This window comes from Acinonyx jubatus, chromosome B3 (genome assembly GCF_027475565.1).
Source record: "Acinonyx jubatus isolate Ajub_Pintada_27869175 chromosome B3, VMU_Ajub_asm_v1.0, whole genome shotgun sequence".
Lineage (NCBI taxonomy): Eukaryota > Metazoa > Chordata > Mammalia > Carnivora > Felidae > Acinonyx > Acinonyx jubatus.
In genome coordinates this window covers 69,808,580-69,825,864 of record NC_069386.1, presented here as the reverse complement: position 1 = coordinate 69,825,864, position 17,285 = coordinate 69,808,580, and the positions used below count along the sequence as shown (strand labels likewise).

Sequence of the window (17,285 nt, the reverse complement as noted above, 5' to 3'; positions counted from 1 at the left end):
TACCTGTCAGTGGTTTGGGGAACAGATTTTTTGTTCAGTCCCTTGTGTTTCCACTCTTTCTCTTTCTCTCCAGCTACCTTCAGGGGGAGTGCTTTTCTTCTATTCACTTGATGTGCCACACACACCCCCCTCCCTTCCTCTATCCTGTCTCTGCAAAAACAGCTGCCTACCCTGTGGGGCTTCTCTCTCCCCCAGTTCACCTCTTCACACCGCCCACCTGCCAGCTCCCTTATTTTCCAAGGAGTCCCCCAACATGCTCCTAAATCAGTATGGACATATTTTTCTCCCATTTTCCACTTCCCCCTGACCCTCATTGTGTAAACTGCCATTTTTTATGTTGTCTTTCTGTGCAGGCTGCTGTCTCATTAAGCGTGGCACATCACCTAGTGCTGAGTCAGCTGAGTTTTAAAGCTCCAGGCTTCAAGTTCCACTGGTTTTACAAACTCACAGAATTCAGCCCTTCTGGTTTTCAAAGCTAAACATTACTGGGATTAATCTCTGTGTGAGCTACCTGAGATGAGGGCCCATTTCTCTGCCCTCTCCATTTGTGCAGATACCTCCCTCCTACAAGGATCCTTCCTCTGCCTTTCTGACTTTCATAATCTTTCAGGTGCAGCTCCTCCATATTTAGCTGTGGAGTTTGTTCTGCCGGTCTTTGGATTGCTCTCTGGTTTATTGACTTGGATATTTATGATATTTACTTGTAAGTGTGGGATGAGATGAAGTCAGGGGCTTCTTATTCTGCCATCTCCCCAAGCTCTCCCCTACATTATCTCTTAAGATTGTCACAAAAACATCATTTCCGAATTAGAATGTCCTTTTTTAGAATCTAGGAGAACTTTCCATTCATTTTGAGCACATGAGCTCCCTGGCTTTTCCCCATCTCCAACTATGTATCCTTAAGGAGAGATTACAGATACAAATTCCTTTGAAAAGAAACAAACTTTTTTTTTTTAATTTAACTGGAAATAAGAGCTTTAAAAATGGCCATGCCTCTCTCTAGTCTATTGTCAACAGAATTTCCATAATATAAATGGGGTAATGTTGCTCCTCTGTTCAAAAATCTCCAAAGGCTTCCCATCTCACATGGAATTAAAAGTTCTTACTATGGTGTACAAGGTCCTGCACAATTTGGCCCTCTGATCATTCTCTTTGACTTTATCTCCAAAAATTTCCCCCTTAATTTCTCGACTTCAGCCAAACCAACCTCCTTGCTGTTACTTGAACATAATTCTGCCTTGGGATCTTATAGAGAACTTGTTTCCCTCTGCCTCAGCTGTCTGTCTGGCTCATTTCTTCATCTACTCAAGCTTTTGCTTAAATACTGCCTTCTTCATGTGGCCTTCTCTGATGATCATCCTAGTTAAAATTTCAGCTCCTTCTTCCACACTTCCTGTCCTCATTCCACTTTTTCCAAAGTGCTTATCATGCTTTGACATCCTATATATTTTACTTATTTTTTAAATTGTCTGTCCCCACTAGAAAGTAAACTATGTGGATACGGGTCTTTGAACATTTTGGTCATGGTGTATCTCTGGTACTTAAAAGAGTGCCAAGAACATAATAAATACTAACAAACTCTTTCTTGAAAGAATTATTACAATTTTATCTGATGTTAGGACACGTATTTCTTATATAAGCATGAAACTTTCAGTCTATCCTTAACCTGGAAGATTCTCAACCATGCAGACCCAAGGGATAAGGAAGGCATTGTTATTAAATCCCTTAAGTATGTATCCATTAGGCATTTAAATTAGATTCTTTATTCACTTTAAAAAATATTGGTCTGTCTTAATGCTTTGCATACAGCAATGATGTGCACCTGGGATAACTGCCCTTGTTCTACCTTCCACCACCATCTCCAAATAACCCAAACTACACAGTATACAATAGCACAGTATGATGCCCTCATATCACTATCTACTGGAGTTATCCATGTTGGAAATATTGTTACATTTGCGATATAAATGAATCAGTTATGGTTTAACTCTACCAGGTTGGTTGAAGAATAAAGCATTCTCACTGAGAAATATGTTTTTTGAAGTGTGCATTGGAGAATTGGCAACAGTAAATCAAGTTCATAATTAATTTTTTGTCTGGACATTGGTTTGCTTGGTCTCATGTAGACTAGTTTACGTTCATTCTATCCTCAGGATTTTCTTCAGTGCAGCCTTCATGTCCTTGTTTCGTAAACTGTAAATCAGAGGGTTTAAGAAGGGAGTCACCACGGAGTAGAACAAAGTCAAAATCTTCTGAATTTCAGCTGGGTTATCAGCTGTGGGACTCACATACATTGCCAAAAGGGCTCCGAAGAATAAGCATACCACTGTCAGATGTGATCCGCAGGTGGAAAAGGCCTTCCGCAGGCCAGCAGCTGAAGGCACTTTTAACACAGCTATCAGTAAAAGAGTATAGGAGCCAAGAATATACAGAAGTGTGAGGATGATGATGAGGGAGTTCAGGACATAGAAGATGATCTCCATGACTGGAGCTGTAGCACAGGACAGAGCCATCAGTGGGTCCATGTCACACATAAAGTGGTCAATGGTGTTGGGTCCACAGAAAGGCAATTGAGAGAGCTGTTTAGTGGAGGCAGAGTAACTAAGGAACCCCAACACCCAGCAAAGAGACATCAAGATATAGCAGAGTTGTTGGGTCATGGTGGTTGAATAGTGCAGTGGGTGGCAGATAGTGAGGTACCGATCATATGCCATGATGCAGAGGAAATATGCCTCAGTTGTACCAAGGGAAGTAAAAAAATATAACTGGAGGAAACAGCCAACGAAAGAGATGGTTTTTGTTTCTGAGAGGAAATTGACTAGCATCCTGGGCACAGTGGAGGTAATGTACAAGATTTCAAGGAAAGCAAAATTGCCTAGGAGAATATACATTGGGGTATGGAGCCGTTGGTCCAACCTCACAGCACAGACAATAATCCCGTTTCCCATTATGGTAAATATATAGATCCCCAAGAACAGTGAGAAAAGGAAACTTTGCAACTCCTGACAACCAGGGAAGCCTAGGAGGACAAACTCAGTCACAGTGCTTGTCTCTGAACTGTTCATAAATTCCAGGGCTGCAGAGGAGACAGAAAACACCATTATACAAGATATTTTGTTTCCTGGAAAACTGGTAGGAAACCTATGTAAGGTGTGTGTGTTGGCTATTTGGCAATTAGTTTGTAATAACTCATCCACTAACTCGTCAGATCTTATTTAAAAGTAACCAATCAATAATTCTGACTATCCCAAATTTCAATAAACTTAGGTTCATAACAATGAAATGATTTACATTATTTAAATTTTCATTATCAGTGGGGTTAGGTTTGAAAGGAAAATACTATCTTACCTTTGAGATTTTGGAAACTCGGAGTATTACCCACTGTTAAATGCAGTAAAGTATTTGTATTTTTTCCCCACCCATAGTTAAAAAAGCTGATAGAACAGCTTTAGTCTGTGCTAATTTTTTAGCCAAGAATTAGGACTGCGATAACTTTTTTTTTTCTTTTTGACATCTCTCACTAAGTAGAAAGTACTTGGCATCTCAGATATCCTAGGGCTGTGAATGTCCATTATGCTTTCTGAGCTTTTCACATCAGAATAATTTTCTTTTATAACATATTAATGAATTATAACTTTTAGCATAAAAACCAGGAGGAGGGGTCATAGTAATATTTTTCTGAAGACTTCAGCTCAGGTCATGGTCTCCCTGTCCATGGGTTTGAGCCCTGCGACGAGCTGTATGTTGCCAGCTCAGAGCCTGGAGCCTGCTTCAGATTCTCTCTTGCTGTCTCTGCCCTGCCCCTCCCTCCACCCCACACTCTGTCTCTCTCTCTGTCTCTTGAAATAAATAATTTTAAAAAAGCATAAAAAACCTCCCCTAATTAGTCAATTGAATCTTCACTATTTTAAACAAGTACAGTGTTTTGAATAATTTACCATAAATCTCTCATTAAAGTAATGTATTTGTTAAAGTAAAGTAAGTATTTATTTCAAAATATATGGTTCAGCTACTTGGAAGGATTCATTCTTATGCTGTCTACATTTCATAGATGATGAGTTTTAACATTACTGATTGCAATCTCCCCTGCTCACATGCAGGAAACTCAGAATCTTCATAAACTGGGAAAGGTTAATTATCAAAAGTCAAATAGACAAACAAGCAAACGTAACGTAGCTCTAAATGTTGCAAAAGATTAATTCTTCTTGCTGAACACAAATGATATTTTATGCCATTTTGGTTATACACAAACCTTATGTAAAAATATTAAATAAGATTTCTCCAAATGCAAGGATATTTTTAAACATTAAGTTATTCAATACATTTCAAACAATTTAAAATGCTTATGTATTGTCATTTCAGTTTACTAATGCTACAGATGCTATAAATACTACATTTATCTTACCCAAATAAAATTTACTTTCAAAATGAAAAAATCTTATTTTTTAATAATTAAGAGCATGAAAAATATAGAAACAAACCAAAAAACCCCCAAAACAATCCCACTTCTTAGAATAAACAAATTTTAACTCTTTGAAGAATTGCATACTTCTTTTCTTTAAAAATTAAAATGGGATTTTTCAAAATAGGCTGTTTATAGCATGTTTTTAAGACTTAATATACTTTAGTATTTTTTCCATTTTAAAAATAAAGCTCTACTCCATATGATCCAGTAATTCCACTTCTGGGCATTTACCTTAAGACAATGGAAACATTAATTTGAAAAGACATATGCATGCCTATATTTATTGCATCATTATTTATAACAGCCAATATATGAAGGCAACCTAAGTGTCCATCAGTAGATGAATGGATAAAAAAGATGTGGTTTATATACACAGTGGAATATTACTCAGCCATAAAAAAATTAAAATCTTGCCATTTGAGACAACATGTATGAACCTAGAGGGTATTATGCTAAGTGAAGTAAGTCATACAGAGTAAGAAAAACACCATATGATTTCACTTGTATGTGGAATCTAAAACCAAAATGAACATCAAAAATATAGAAATAGACTCATAAATATAGACAACAAACTGATGATTGCCAGTGTGGAGGGGCTTGGGGGAGTAGGGGAAATAAGAGAATTAAGAGGCACAAATTTCCAGTTATAAAACGACTTTTCACAGGGTGAAAAGTACATCATAGGGAATGTAGTCAATAATATTGTAATAACATTGTATGGTGCCAGACAGTAACTATTTTTATGGTGATGGGCATTAAAAAAATTTTTTTTAATGTTTATTTATTTTTGAGAGAGAGAGAGAGAGAGACAGACAGAGTGTGAGTGGGGGAGGGGCAGAGAGCGAGAGGGAGACACAGAATATGAGGCAGGCTCTAGGCTCTGAGCTGTCAGCACAGAGCCTGATGGAGGGCTTGAACCCATGAACTGTGAGATCATGACCTGAGCCAAAGTCAGACACTTAACCAACTGAGACACCCAGGGGCCCCATAGAGTGGTAAGCATTTTGTAATGTAGGTAATTGTCAAATCACGTTGTTGTACACCTGAAACTAATATATACTCCAACTACAATTGAAATTTAAAAATATATATTATAGCTCTATATCATCAGTTCCATGGCTGCAGTGTCTTCCATAGATTTAATCAACTCCCTTGTGATAGATTTAGATGATCAATGTTTTATATTATAATAAGCACTTTATTAATATTCTTAAACACATATCTTAAGATACTTGACCTATAAAGTGAGCTTGTAATGATTAAAAAATTAATAGGCTAATCAATTTTTTACATCCTAGTTTTTGATGATGAAGATTTCTAGATATCTTTTTGATATTTACTAAAGTCATCAAGTCAGAACTTATTTATTTATTTATTTATTTATTTATTTATTTATTATTTAAGTTTATTTATTTTGAGAGAAAGCATGAGCAGGGGAGGGGCAGAGAGGGAGAAGGAGAAAATGCAAGCAGGCTCCCCACTGTTAGTGCACAGCCCAACGCAGTGTTCAAACTCATGAACCGTAAGATCATGACCTGAGCCAAGATCAAGAGTCAGACGCTCAACCTACTGAGCCACACAGGCACCCCAAAACTATTTAAAAACAAAAATAATTTTTTCTTTGAGTGTAACAATGTTACCTTAATTTCAGGTGTATAGTACAGTGATTCACCAACTTTATGTGTTAAGCTATTCTCACCACAAGTGTAGCTATCATGTGTCACTGTAGAATGCTGTTGCAATACCATTGACTATATTGCCTGTGCTGTAACTTTTATTCCCATGACTTATTCCTTAACTGGAATACTGTATCTTCCATTCCCCTTCACTTATTTGCCCTATCTCTCCACCTCCCTCCCCTCTAATAGCCATGAATTTGTTCTCTGCATTTATAGGTCTGATTCTGCTTTTTGTTTGTTTATTCATTCTGTGTTTTAGATTCTGCATAGAAGTGAGATCATATGATATTTGAGTTTCTCTGTCTTTACCTCTAAGATAAATTGCTGCTTAATATTTCTATAGCATGTTATGGATGTCTCTACTAGAGCATGTGCATAATGACTAACTCATGTATTTATGTTTCCCTCCCTCTAGCTTGACAACTTTTATAATTAAGTAATGATGTTACTTTATCTTTATATTCTCAGTTGATTGAGTTTCTGGTGCATAGTAGGCATTTATTGAGTGAATTAGTGGTTGGGTAAATTTTGGTCTTGCCAATCCTATCACAATAAAGCTCATCTACTGAATTTATGGGCTATCACTGAGCATCCAATCTGAACATCATTGGACAGAGTCTTATGTGACTTGTAGCAAGGTCATGTTTAAACCCATGGCCCATTAATCCCTTCTTGCCTCATATCTCTGTCATGTTTGAGTGTTCATTCTAAATATAAGCCTGCTTAGTTATTTACCCTTTTTTATATTTTCAAATCTATAATCACCATTCTGCTTAATACCTCTTGTTTCATCTGTTTCTTTCTAAGAGTTTCCTGTCCCTTTTGTACATTTCTTGGTGAATGGCTCCACTCTTGGCATTTGCTAAAGCGAAAAACCTGAGAATCATTCCAGGCACTTTCTAATTCTGTCGCTTCTCATAGGCTGTCAATCACCATACCCTGTTGATTTTCCCTACCAAATGTTTTTCAAATCTGTCTTGGGCGCATAGATCAATGTAAACGCTTTCTTTGTTTGGATGGTCCAGTAGTGGAGTGGAGCTGCTGTACATATAACCTAGAAAGAAAAAATGGGCCTCTCTGATGGACTAGGAATGTATTTTTAGGAGGAAAGCAGCTGCTTTGGTGAGGACGAGATCACCCACTCTGACAATAGCTATGTGGTGACATACCATAGCTGGATCAGGTTCACAACTGATTGGCTCAGTCCAGTAATATATAACTCAGTGGTCCTCTTATATAACTGTAGTTAGAGGAAAATAAATGATAACATCTAGATTGATTTGGGATCAAAAACCGTATGATGTACTGTATGCTCTTAAGTGAGGCAGCACCTATTTTTCAGAGCTTTTGTGAAAATACTGTTGAACATGTATGCCTAGTACAGTTCCTGGAATATACTAGTATAATAATATTACCAACAACTATGATTACCAAGTAACTAGGATAATTTTTTTAACATAGCCATTTAAAAACCCAAATGAAAACCAATATTAAATAAACCTAAAAAACTGGTTAAAAAGTCAGTAGGTTCCAGTGCATCACATAGCAGAGCTATGGGTAGCTCTCTTTGGTTGCTCAGGTTTTTTATTTTACCAACTTTCTTATATATTCTGGTACTTAAAGACATAGAGCTTTGTCTGATATAAAAGAAGAAGACATTAAAAGATAGTAGTGTTAACAATTCAAGATGTAGAAAAATGGTTAAAGGAAGGGCATTATATTACCTGTGATGTGCATAAGACTAACTGGGAATAAGTTATATTTAATTGAGGGCATTGTAGAAAATGAGTTATTGAGTACAACGTTGAAAAGTTTCTAAAACAAAATTATGTAACTTATCAAATTTCTGAATAATGAGGCATTCTTTTATGAATCACTAGGCAAGAAAATTTCAGGGATTGTTAAGCTGAGGGAGATCTGAGTAGCTGGGCAGTGGAGTCAACAGTTCATGTAACATAACTTATTATGTTATGGGAGATATTGTGGATGAAATCACATATCCAGAGGCATGAAACCCACCCAAGTTTGCCAAAATGTATTAATTTTAAAATGGGATTTTACTGGAGCTAGAATTCCATTTATGGATGTCTTAGAAAAAGTGCAATGATGCCTAGACAGAAAAGTTACTTACCCTTCATGATAGGTCTAAGTGTGGAGAAAGCTGGGAGTGAACTCTGAGTTGATATCTTCTTATTGATTCCTCTCTTTCCTTTATGTGAAATCAAAATGGGGGAGCCTGACCTTGAGAATCATGGGATAGACAAAATTAACTTCTGACACTCCCTTTCTTCCCTTCCTGAAGTGCTCCAAAGAAACAGTTATAGTATTAGGCTACTTCTTTTGGGCAATAGGATAGCCAGTGGAAAGAAGTACAGCCCTACAATCTATCCTTGAGGTGCGGACCTCCATTGACATATCAATATTTTCATCAAGAGCTGTATGAGAGACCTCAATCACCCCCAAGCACCTGGATCTTTCATTTGTCTCACTCAGCAGAGGAAATTCAATAGGTGAATTTTATATATTAGTTGCTTTTGTTTTAAAATAGCTGAACAAAGTAAGATATAAACTTCATGAGGAGATTTTGAGAAGGGGTACAGATAAATAAATGCATAGGATGTATTATTGAGACTATCAAGGGTACAATTAAAGTTTCATCATAGAGATTATTATGAAGTTTTCAGTCTCCCCTTGGGATGGTTTATGACTCCCACAAGACCCCTTGGTGTAGCATCCTTTCTTTATCCATAGTCTTCATACAGTTTGGGCTAAATTGGCTCCTAGAGTGAAGGTAGGAATAATGTCTAAAAGGCAATGATGAGGTGTCTATATGTGGATTTCTAGAGAATTTCTTTTTGTTTTCAGAAGTCTTTTTCACTGTGAAATATAGAAAATGTTCACAACATACATTATTTATACTCTGGGAGAGTATTTTCTTTACGTACTTGACATCTGCAAATTTTTGCTTCCAGTCCTTAGTTACTGATAGACTATTTTATTTTATTTATTTTATTTTAATTTTCATTTTAGAGAAAATGTGAGCAGGGGAGAGCGGCAGAGGGAGAGAGAGAGAGAGGGAGAGAGGGAGAGAGGGAGAGAGGGAGAGAAGGAGAAAATCCTAAGCAGTCTCCATGCTCAATATGGAGCTTGATTCTGGGGCTCAATCCCATGACTCTGGGATCATGACTTGAGCCCAAATCAAGTCAAACACTCAACTGACCAAGACATCCAGGTGTCCCAAGACTGTTTTCTATCTGTCTTATCTGTTCTTTGTTTCTTCTTTCTTGCCTTCTTTCATATTATTCATGTATTTTTATGTCATTTTCCTCTATTACCTCTTTTTGATGGTTTTATAATATTTTTTATTGTGGTAAAATATATATAACATAAAAGTAACCATATTAACCATTTTAAAGTGTATGGTCTTGAGGGATTACACACATTACCATTGTAATGCAACCACCACCAACATCCATCTCCAGAACTTTTTCATTATCCCAAACTGAAGCTCTATGCCCACTAAACAATAACTTCCCATTCCACTCTCCCACAGCTGCTGGCAATATGTTGGGGAAATTGGAGAAAATCGTATGTGAAGTCCAAATCCAAGCAACAGCTGAACCATGGCCATAAACTTCCGGGGATGGCTGATTTTTGATTTTCCTTTTGAATGGTGTCAGGTTTAGTTCTGGTCCGTAATTACTTGAGGATGAAGACCACTACGGGTTCCAGCTTCATGTGAGCCCTGGGTTCCCATCTCCATCTCTGCAGCCAGGCACTGCCATGAAGCATAATGATTTTATTTATAGGCAAGTGCATTCTGAACATGACCAGTGCTTACCATTCAGACTTCCAAAAATTTTTTTGACTTAGGAGTTTCCTATTGACTCTTCATATTGTCAGTATTTTCAAGTTTTATTTTTTTAATGCAGTATTTTTGAGGGGCACCTGGCTGGCTCAGTCAGTAGAGCATGTGATTCTTGATCTCATGGTCATGTGTTCAAGCCCACGTTGGGCATAGACATTACTTAAAAAAAATCAGTATTTTTCTTTATTCTTATCAGGATGGTAGATTGAAGTAACCACCTTTCTATTATGAAAATTTGTGTTTACTAAAATTTTGTAAATAATATTTCAATTTGGGCTTTAATTTACATTGCATTTTACAGCCATTTTGTTTTGGGGAGCTCATTAATCTCTGGGAGTAGTTAGCTATATAGTGGCTTATAGAAGATTTTCTGTAAGTACTTATATTCTTGCTCTAAAAAAATTAAAAATTATTTATTTATTTTTAAATTTGAGTGTAGTTGACACTCAATGTTATATTGGTTTCAGGTACAACACAGTGGTTCAACAACTTTATTTAAAAAAATTTAATTCTGGTATAGTCAACATACAGTGTTATATTGATGTTAGGTATATAATGTGGTGATTTAACAATTCTATACATTGCTCGGTGCTTGTTGATAATATGTTATGATATGCTCACCAAAAGTGTAGCTACCACTTGTCACCATTCAATGATATTACAATACCATTGACTATATTCCCTTTTCTGTGCCTTTTATTCTCATGACTTATTCATTCTGTAACTGGAAGCCTATATCTCCCATTCCCCTTCACAGGTTTTGCCCACCCCTCTACCCCTCTCCCTTCTGTCAACCATCAGTTTGTTCTCTGTATTTATAGGTCTGATTCTGCTTTTTCTTCATTTCTTCATTTGTTTTGTTTTTTAGATCCCACACAGAAGTGAAATCATATCATACTTGCCTTTCTTTGTCTGACTTATTTCACATAGTATAATAATGGACCTTTAGGTCCATCCATTGTCACAAATGGCAATATCTCATTTTTTTATGGGTGAGTAATATTTCATTGTATGTATATACCATGTCTTCTTGATCTATTCATTTATTGATGGATGTTTAGGTTGCTTCCATATCTTGACTATTGTAAACAATGCTTCAATTAACATTAAGCATGCATGTTTCTTTTGAATTAGTATTTTTGTTTTTTGGAGTAAATACCCAGTACTGGAATTATTAGATTATATAGTATTTCTATTATTAATTTTTTGAGGAAACTCCATACTGTTTTCCACAGTCTGTTTTTGTGCCAGAACCATACCGTTTCAATTACTATAGCTTTGTGGTATATTTCAAAATCTAGAATTGTGATACCTCCAGTTTTGTTATTCTTTATTAGGATTGCTTTGGCTATTTGGAGTCTTTTGTGGTTCCATACAAACTTTAATATCATTTGTTCTAGTTCTGTGAAAAATGCTGTTGGTATTTCAATAGGGATTGAATCCATAGATTGCTTTGGGTTGTATGGAAATTTTAGCAGTATTACTTCTTCAAAAACATGAGCATGGAATATCTTTCAATTTGTTTGTCATCTTCAATATCTTTCATGAATGTTTTATAATATTCAGAGTACAGGTCTTTCACCTCCTTAGTGATGTTTATTCCTAGGTATCTTATTCTTTTTGGTGCAGCTGTAATAATTGGGATTGTTTCCTTAATTTTTCTTTCTACACTTATTAATGTATAGAAACACAATTGATTTCTCAGAATTAATTTTGTGTCCTGAAAATTTACTGATTTAATTTATTCTAATAGTTTTTTTGTAGATTCTTTAGGGCTTTCTAAAAATAGTATCATGTCATCTGCAAATAGTGACAGTTTATCTTCTTTACCAGCACAGATGCTTTTTATTAAAGCGCTTTTATTTTGTAGCCTGAGGTGTACTTACAAAAAGACAATGCCCTATGATTAGCTATGCTTAAAACTTCTTTCACATGACACAGATCCATGCTTACACACCTGCTACTTATCACGATCTTTCATAGCATTTGGTTCTCACCTCTCATTGCATGTGTACCATTTAATAAAAAAGAAAACCCTTGCAATATTTTTATGCCTCTGTATCACGAGACTGTGAGCCCTTTGAGGGAAGAAAATGTCTCTTATATACTTCTGGATCAAATTTATTTCCAGGCTCAGTGTCTTGGATTGTAGGTGCTCAACAACAAAAACAAGAATATATAGTTGAACAATGAAAAAGAGGATGTCTAAATATAAATGTTATAAGGTAGTTACAGTTTGTCACAGTATATTTGTAGAAACCCTAACAGGAAAAAGACATGTCTCTTATTTTCTCTGAAGTACCAAAAATTCTGAGTAAAAAAATGTTAAGATGTTCTTTGGACACTACTTCAAATTTTCTATAAGTGAATAGGCTCCTAAGGAATCCTAGAATTGTTGGGGGTGGGTCGGTGGGAATGATTTTTTAGATCTAATTATCAGAAAGCTGCTCTAGGGGTACCTGGGCAGCTCAGTGGGTTAAGCCTCCGACTCTTAATTTCAGCTCAGGTCAAGGTTTGTGAGTTTGACCATGTGGAGTCTGATTGATATTCTCTTTCTCTCTCTCCCTGTCTCTACCCCCCACCCTGCCTCAAGTAAATAAATATAATAAACTTAAAAAAGAAAATTAATCCAGGAAGTTATTCTTTGTCTAAAAACAATTGTATCATTATTTATTTTTAAATAAATAATACAGCCATACAACAAAGAATGTAAAGAGTTCAAAAGGGGGTATGAAGAAAGCCGCTCCTTTGTCTCTTGTTCTTCAGACACCAAAGTCTTGTCATTTAAAGCAACCACTGTTATCAGTCTCTAGATCTCCTTCAGGAGATAGTCTATACATTTACATGAAAGGTAGTTACTCTCAGCTACTCACCTCGCTTTCTTCACTCAACAATATATCTTGGATGCCAACTATACTTCAATAATAATAATAATAAGCCCCAAAATACAACATATCTTGGAGATACTATATAACATTACATATAAGATTTAAGGTAGTATGACTGAACCATAGTTTATTTAACTAGTCTTCTCTTAATGGGAATTGACATTTTTCTCAACATTTTGCAATATAATATACTGTTATAGCAATAATGCAATGGATATTCTTATACTTTCATCATTTCCCACATATGTGAGAATATCTGTAGACTGAGTAACTTAGAAGTTGGGTTTATGGGTTTCAGGGTGTACGTATTCTAAATTTTGATCAAAGTTGTCTAATTGTCCTGTATAGAGTTTGTAAAATTTATACTTTACCAGCAAGTGTCAGAGAAGTTACCATCCTCAACCATACAATGGTTATCAAACTGCTTGGTCTTTGTCACTCTGATGGGTTAAAAATGAAATAGGCTTATTCTGCCTTTATCTTTTTTATGAATGAATTTGTGCTCTTACCATATGTTTAAGGATATTTTCTGTATGTTGTTTATATCCTTTTGCTTATTTTCCTACTGGGATATTGTTCTGTTCTCTTACTGTTCATAGACCTTTATGCACATCAAGGAAACATTGTTTGACAAATAATTGAGACATCCTAAATTATTGATGGGCAAATAATGAAAAGTCTTCAAGATAGAAATATAGGATGAGTTGGTAACAAAAAAGCAACTTGGGTTAATGAAAAGGGTGGTCGATAGGAAATTTTTGTTTTTTACCATTAAAGTTATTATCCTTAGCACATCACTCCTGATTCCTAACCATCATTTTCTTCTTATGCAGATCAGGGTGTTGAATTGGTGAAGACATTTCAATATTAAGATTACCTTTCATTTAGGACCTAGGAGGGAGTTCAAGGGGAACTAGGGCAAGTGACTAATACAATTCCTGAGTAAATACTTTTACTGATGTACAATTCCTGAGCACCTCCTATACAGAAAAAAAAGTTTAAATCTGTTCTCTGTTGTTTTGGTTTTACCTCTTATTTTACTGTAAGCAGGGATCTCCCTCCTTCACCTGCTTCTCTTTGGGAATCTGCAGCTGCTTGCAATGAAAAGAAAAGGAGGTCTGTATCCCAGACTTGTGTTTATTCAGTCCCTATATCCACTCATCTCTGATTTGCCTCTGAGTTTTTGCATGATTTTGTTACAAGATCATTTTTGGAAAGTGAAGGAAGTGAGTCAGTGTAGAATTTAGGTGTAATAGAAGCAATAGAAAAGCATTTCTGGTTATGGTCATGACTAGCATCATGTATTAAACTAACCTTGCCGCCAAAAGTAACCATACAATCTGGGCAGAATACCTAACACAATCATTTGAAGGTACTGAAGAGCAGTCAACACAGGCAAGAATTCAGGGGCTACAGTTCCAAGAAGGGAAAGACAAGGAAATGAGTTCCACATTCACCTTGGGTGCTTTCTCTTGAGTATGTTCGACAATTCACTGGATGGGGGTACTATGGGGAAATGGAGAGATGTGGGAAAGAATGAGGGGAAGGAAGAATAAGTCTCAGCAGAAAGCAGTAGTTTCACTGAACTGAGAAGATAAAGGATTTGGTGTTTGTGGCTGCTAAAGAAACTGGAGTTTGAGAAACAAATCCTGGAGAGAGGAGGACCACAGAGAAGTGAGACTCAACATATGATGCAGTATCCCTTCAAGACATTTTTTTCTTTAATTTCTAAGCCATTAACATGCAAATCGGTTTTCAAGAAATCTAGCAGAAAGCAAAACTGGGAGTCTAAACAGCTGAGCAGAAGTTTCAGGAGCATGGGGTTCAAGGAGTACAGAAATAGGAAACCAGGGCCCGCTAAAGTGGAGGGGTCCAGGCTTGCAGATGAGACTCAGGCTTTGTTCATGGAGTAAGAGTCAATTCCGGGAATAAAGGCAAAACTGGCCTAGGCTATTTTTGTACTTAAATATAGTCCTTAAATGAGATCAAAGTGATCTGCCTCTACTTTCTCTACTGCTACAAGAAAACTTAACTTTTGTGGATTTACTGTACCCATTGTCTTCACAGTTTTTGAAGTATAATGTTCAGCATTCAATTAAAAAAACCTGCATGCTAAGAAACAGGATAAATGATTAAGAACCAAGTGAAGCAGTAAGCAACAGACACATGCTTACAAGCGCTTGAGGTTTTTGGTTAATACTAGGATGAACAATTACTGGAATAAACTAGTTTTTTTTTGATCTTAAACATCACTAATCATCAGGGAAATGTAAATCAAAACCATAATGATATATATCACCTCACACCTGTCAGAATGGCTAAAATAAAAAACACAAGAAACAAGTATTGGCTGAGGAAATGGAGAAAAAAGAACCCTTGTGCACTGTTGGTGGGAATGTAAATTTGTGCAGCGACTGTGGAAAACAATATGGAGGTTCCTCAAAAAATTAAAAATAGAAGTACCATATGATCCAGTAATTCCACTACTGGATATTTAACCAGGGAAAACAAAAACACTAACTTGATATACACATCCCTGTTTATTGCACCATTATTTACAACAACTAAGACATGGGAGTAACCTAAGTGTAAATCAATAGATGAATGGATAAGGAAAATATTCACAATGGAATATTACACAACCACAAAAAAGGATGAGATCTTGTCATTTGATTCAACATGGATGGACCTGGAGGTTTCTTTGCTAACTGAAATAAGTCAGAGAAAGACAAATACCATATAATTCCACTCAAAAATGGTATTTTAAAAATGAACAAGCAAACATAAAGCAGAATTAGACTTATAAATACAGAGAACAAACTGATGGTTGCAGGGGTGGAGGGGGATGGGGGTTGGGAAAGATGGGTGAAGAAGAGAGAAAGATACAGACTTCCAGTAATGGAATGAGTAAATCACAGGAATAAAAAGCAGAGCATAAGGAATACAATCAATGATATAGTAACGTGATTTAATGAGACAGATGGTAGCTATACTTGTGAACATAGCATAGTGTATAAACTTGTCAATCTGCTAAGTTATATGCCTGAAATTAATGTAATATTGTGTCAAATACACTCAAATTTTTAAAAAAAATTTTTTTTAACGTTTATTTATTTTTGAGACAGAGAGAGACAGAGCATGAGCGAAGGAGGGGCAGAGAGAGAGGGAGACACAGAATCAGAAGCAGGCTCCAGGCTCTGAGCCATCAGCCCAGAGCCTCATGCGGGGCTCGAACTCACGGACTGTGAGATCGTGACCGAGCCGAAGTCGGACGCTTGACCGGCTGAGCCACCCAGGCGCCCCTCAAATTTTTTTTAAAAACTAGTTTTTTTTTACCTGAAAATAAGTTAAATACAATTTTTGTAAATGTTTGTAAGTAAGTTAAATATAATATTGGGCTGTAATTTCCCAAGAGCCTTTTTGATGAACACTTTTTACATTTCCAGAAATTTCTGCAGGGCATTTTTCATATCTTTGTTCCTAAGACTGTATATCACTGGATTAAGGAATGGGGTCACAACAGAATAAAACAGAGTCACAATCTTTTGTGTTCCAGCTTCATGCTCAGATGTTGGGCTCCCATACATGACCAGTACTGAGCCATAGAACAGTGAAACCACAGCCAGATGAGACCCACAGGTGGAGAAAGCCTTTCTTTTCCCAGATGCTGAAGGGACTTTCAACACTGCTCTTAGGACCAGAGCATAGGATCCCATGATGAAGAGAAACGGAATAACGAGAGGCAGAGGACTTAAAGTGGAGAAGATAATCTCTACCACAGGAGCTTTTTTGCAGGTGAGTGTTAGAAGAGGACCTGGATCACAGAGGAAGTGGTCAATTATCCTGGATCCACAGAAGGACATTTGCGAGATGATGATGATGGGAATCAAGAACCAGAGGAAACCAAATACCCAGCAGCTTACCACAAGATTGGTGCAGAGACGTCTAGTCATAATGGTTGGATAGTGTAGAGGCCGGCAGATGGCAAGGTACCGATCAAATGCCATAATGGCCAAGAAGAAGCATTCTGTAGAACCCAAGGAGAAGAAAAAGTAGAACTGGAGAAAGCACCCAGAGAAGGAGATGACCTTGGTGTCAGAGAGGAAGTTGGCTAACATGTTGGGGACAGTGGAGGTGACATACCAGATCTCTAGGAAGGAGAAGTTGGCGAGCAAGATGTACATGGGGGTGTGGAGTCTCTGATCCCAGCGCACAGCACAGATGATGGACCCATTGCCCATGAGGGTCAGGAGGTAGACAACAGAGAAGAGCACAAAGAGGAGGATCTGCCCCTCCCTGGAGCAAGGGAAGCCCAGGAGGATGAAGCCAGTGATGGTGCTGGAGGTGTTGGGGGTGTTGGAGATATTCATGTACCTGGGAGCTGT

At 36.8% G+C, this 17,285-nt stretch overlaps 2 protein-coding genes across 2 annotated transcripts; both read right to left on the bottom strand.

The window, feature by feature from the left end:
* Nucleotides 1–1,082: 1,082 nt before the first annotated feature.
* LOC106967511 (olfactory receptor 11H4-like) lies at nucleotides 1,083–3,101 on the bottom strand. Its single transcript, XM_027066406.2, has 2 exons — nucleotides 2,153–3,101; nucleotides 1,083–1,171 (listed from the first exon to the last, which is right to left on the bottom strand). Exons 1-2 carry the CDS (start codon nucleotides 3,099–3,101, stop codon nucleotides 1,083–1,085), a joined length of 1,038 nt encoding a protein of 345 aa, XP_026922207.2.
* Nucleotides 3,102–16,334: 13,233 nt separating this feature from the next.
* On the bottom strand, nucleotides 16,335–17,285 carry LOC106967517 (olfactory receptor 11G2). Its single transcript, XM_015063732.3, has one exon. The coding sequence runs from the start codon at nucleotides 17,268–17,270 to the stop codon at nucleotides 16,335–16,337; it is 936 nt and encodes a 311-aa protein (XP_014919218.3). The 5' UTR covers nucleotides 17,271–17,285.

Coding starts and splice junctions, on each gene's coding strand:
- LOC106967511 (XM_027066406.2), bottom strand. CDS start 3,101: ATGGTGTTTTCTGTCTCCTCTGCAGCCCTGGAATTTATGAACAGTTCA. Junction 1,172..2,152: donor GGCTGCACTGAAGAAAATCC/TGAGGATAGAAT, acceptor TTAAGGGGGAAA/TTTTTGGAGATAAAGTCAAA.
- LOC106967517 (XM_015063732.3), bottom strand. CDS start 17,270: ATGAATATCTCCAACACCCCCAACACCTCCAGCACCATCACTGGCTTC.